Below are 3,772 nucleotides of genomic sequence, written 5' to 3'. Positions count from 1 at the left end.
GTTGTGACTCCTGACCGAATGGATAAGAAGACAAAATGTAAATCTCCTTATGAGCACGACTGGAGGATTTACAACTTCCACAGCATCAGCTACTTACACGTGGAAGATATTGAGATGACGTGGACCCCGAGGGCACGGCAGCGGATAAGATCAAAGGTGTAGAGAACTCAATTTATATAATTTATTTTCCAATTTAGATAAATATATAATCGGGTATCTTATGGACCATATTTTTAATATTAAACTAAATCCAAGTCTCTGGCATTTATTTTTTATGTTTCAATGGGAAAATCGCTTTCAATTGTGGTGGGGTCTGTGGGACCCAGCGGTCGCTATCACGAAAGTAGTTAATGGTATCTTATGGACCATATTTTTAATATTAAACTAAATCCAAGTCTCTGGCATTTATTTTTTATGTTTCAATGGGAAAATCGCTTTCAATTGTGGTGGGGTCTGTGGGACCCAGCGGTCGCTATCACGAAAGTAGTTAATGGTATCGCGTGACGTCAGCACAAAACTCTCTAACCATTCCTTACTTATCACGTTTTTGTGATGGGCCCTCTTTGCTATTGATTATCGTTTCTTATCTGTCTCCTCTCTTCTTCACCTTTTTTTAGGGTTCCAATTGGCGTACGCAGGACTATGATTGAGCGGTTTTATAGCAGACCGCTGGTATCGACCACAGAAATTTCGTTATATATTTGGGCCTTATCTTGTTTGTCTTTCCAGGCCCTGGTAAGCCATTCTTTTCTGCAACATTCTGCTATTCTTTTGGCTACATTTCAGATTTGTCTTGTGAACCAGTTGGGGGCCGTTTTTGGTAGATCTATTGTGTTTTTCCTGTTGCTCGATCATGGCGGCTGCGGTTGGAAGGATTGTGGGTACAAAGGGGAACTCAAATCCCTTGTTTAGAAGGAAAAATGGAGATTTGTTGCATAGCAGAGATGTCAGAGCGATGGCCTCTGTTACCTATGGCAGGCTGAAAGAAGAGTATAAATTGCTCAGTTTGAAACCCAATGCCACTGAAAATGAAGTCAAAAAAGCATATCGGCGGCTCGCCTTGCAGGTATTGGACTGTCCGTTTAGTTTTATTTGTAATTCTTGGAAGAAAACAGGGGGGGTTAGGTTTTGTTTGTTAAATGTTTTGACAAAATTAGTGAAACTAGTTTGATTTTTCGGAAGCTACCCTGGAAAAGAGAGATTGTTAACCATATAATGGAGATTTCGGCAAATTATGAACGAATCTCTCCAAAACAATCTGGCTTTATCGTTTGTATTTAACAGATTGTTTATGGAATCATTCTCTTTCCGGATAAATTTGGCAATGTCAATCTCTTAATGAGATTTCCAACAAATTATATGGAAAGCCTTTTTATATTCTGGTTTTATGTGCGAGCGCAATTTTATTTCACTTGTGTTTCAGAAATTCTGGTTTTATGTGTAGAGCGGAAGTTTTGATAAATGATTCAGAGCAAATAGGTAGTTGAATAGTAGATTTGTAATGAAATTTATATTCAGAAGATTTCTGAAATGATCGTGTGGGATCTGAGTCACCAATTCCAAAAAATATACAACTGATTTCAAAAATAAGTATTGAATATTACAATTTTTATAAATTTGCGTCAGTTATGCTAACTTGTAATTAATTTGTTAGATTTCAAAGGGAAAGAGGGGATTTCTGTTTTTTTTCTCATTTATCGGCCCAGGTCATTGTGACATTAACTGAAAAGGGGAAAAATGAAAAATCCAGTTGGAGTTGTGCCCTTATTGTATATAAACTCAGATTTTTGTAAGCCTCCTTTGAAAAGATTTCTCGCCCAAATCATGAATCGATCCCTAAACTTTATTTCAACACATAATGGAGAAAGGTAGTGCTTTAGCTCATAGGATCTTGTTAAAGCTTTCTGATTTATGTATTTTTGCTTCGTTCTCTTTTCAATTTCGTTTTATACACAAACTCGTTTGTCCAGTTTTCTTGTGTTAACAACTGGATTTAAAAAGCTTATAATGCTCACATGGTAATCCTCTGGATTTTCAGTTCCATCCCGATGTCTGCAAAGGAGACAACTGTAGTGTGAGGTTTCACAAGATCAATGAGGCATATCAGGTACTTTTATGATTTATTTGCCAAATTTCGATCACACCAGTGGATTTATTGATTCTTTTTCCTTTTCTAAATCTTTCCTGATGATGGTGCAGACTGTAATGTCCACTCTGACTGAGGCAGCTGAAGAAGAGGAGGAGTATTATGCTGATGAGAGTTACATGGGTTTTGATCAATGGGAAGAATGGATGGGGTTTGAAGGTGGAATGCCAAGCCGAGATTATTCAAATCATATAAATTATTATGCCTAATTACAATCAAGTTTATGATGGCAGCCTTCATTAGTGGAGTGAAGTCTAATTACTTAACTAAGCAATTGCTCTTGTAATTTGAGCATCTGCTCTGTTGTCTTTCATTCTTCTCATTTCCTCTCCCTCTGAAGAAATACTGCCATTTACTATGTACATACAGGAGGCTCCATTAATATCCTGGAATCAGGATTCATGAGCCACCCTGCCATGGGAACCATTGTTACTCCGTCTTCCCCAATTATGGTCGTTAACTACTACTCCTGTGCATAGGTCCTGTATATTCTCATTATCTGAACTTTGAAGCTCCTGCTCTACAATGAAGATACGATGCATCATTCTGTGCAGGCATTCATCTCAAAATCAGTAGAAATTGTTCCATTACTTTTAAACTCATACCTCTTGGTCTACTGGCTTCAAGGAATTGTGTAAGGATTTGTGGGTTTTTATCCTTTAACGAAGAGGTGCGAATTATTCTTATACTTTTCATGGCTCCTATCAATTAATTAGAAGAATATTATTACTGTTCATGTCAACAAGCAGACATTTTTGGGGCACAAGTTTTTTCATTTATTTAATGATGTCTTTATTAAGATTAGTTGAGCCTTATAAAATCTAATAATATTATTCTTTTAGAGAAAAATGTTCAGAGGAATTTTGTTTTTATAATAAAAATGATTTAAATTCTACTGGTTACTTGTTTGAATGACACAATCATTTCCGATTCCCTATAACAATCTAATGGGTTGCAATTTCTACTCACAATGTGGTGTTGAAATCTTTCTTAAAATGATAATATAATCAGATAGTGCACACGAGTTGAACATGTCACTATGTTTCTCCTTCTTGTCTATTTAAAGGCCAAAATACTTGTGGGTTGTAATTTCTACACAATATGTAGTGTTCAAGTTTTTCTTAAAATAACAAATATATCATAATTATAATTGCACATTAATTGAATATGTCACTATGTTTCTCCATCTTATCTATACAAAGGTCAAATAATTATAAAATAACTATAGTGTGATTATCAATTCTGTAGTTAACCTTGGTACAAGTGTAGTAAAAATATAATAAATAATTTCATGTTGTATTTGAAATTCATATTAATTTTAAAATACAACCATTGATCATTTTCAAAATCACCACGTGCACTTTCTAATTGTTTATTTTAAAAAAAAATATTTAATTTTAAATTTGATAATAATTATAAGTTTTTGCCTTCAAAGTTTTAAATTCTCACTTGAATATTAATAAATATAAATTTTAAAAATAAATAAAGTAAGAAGTCACATATAATTTAACTAATTATTATTTTCTCAGACAAGAACCTACAAAATAATAAAAAAGGAAAAAAACTAAACTAATTATTAAATCTTATGTGAGTTTATGGTATTATCATCAATACTATATTTGAATT

The 3,772-nt window shown here is 34.0% G+C and overlaps 1 protein-coding gene across 1 annotated transcript; it reads left to right on the top strand.

Moving 5' to 3' along the window:
- The first annotated feature begins 727 nt into the window (after nt 1-727).
- On the top strand, nt 728-2,834 carry LOC149568682 (chaperone protein dnaJ 8, chloroplastic-like). The gene is made up of 3 exons (XM_089821572.1): nt 728-1,066; nt 2,039-2,107; nt 2,200-2,834. Exons 1-3 carry the CDS (start codon nt 854-856, stop codon nt 2,353-2,355), a joined length of 438 nt encoding a protein of 145 aa, XP_089677698.1. The 5' UTR covers nt 728-853; the 3' UTR covers nt 2,356-2,834.
- The last annotated feature ends 938 nt before the right edge of the window (nt 2,835-3,772 follow it).

Source organism: Cupressus sempervirens, chromosome 3, assembly GCF_028749045.1.
Source record: "Cupressus sempervirens isolate cs-2001-9-10 chromosome 3, ASM2874904v1, whole genome shotgun sequence".
Classification (NCBI taxonomy): domain Eukaryota; kingdom Viridiplantae; phylum Streptophyta; class Pinopsida; order Cupressales; family Cupressaceae; genus Cupressus; species Cupressus sempervirens.
Note: the sequence above shows the minus strand (reverse complement) of the source record. Positions and strands in the feature narration are given on the sequence as shown.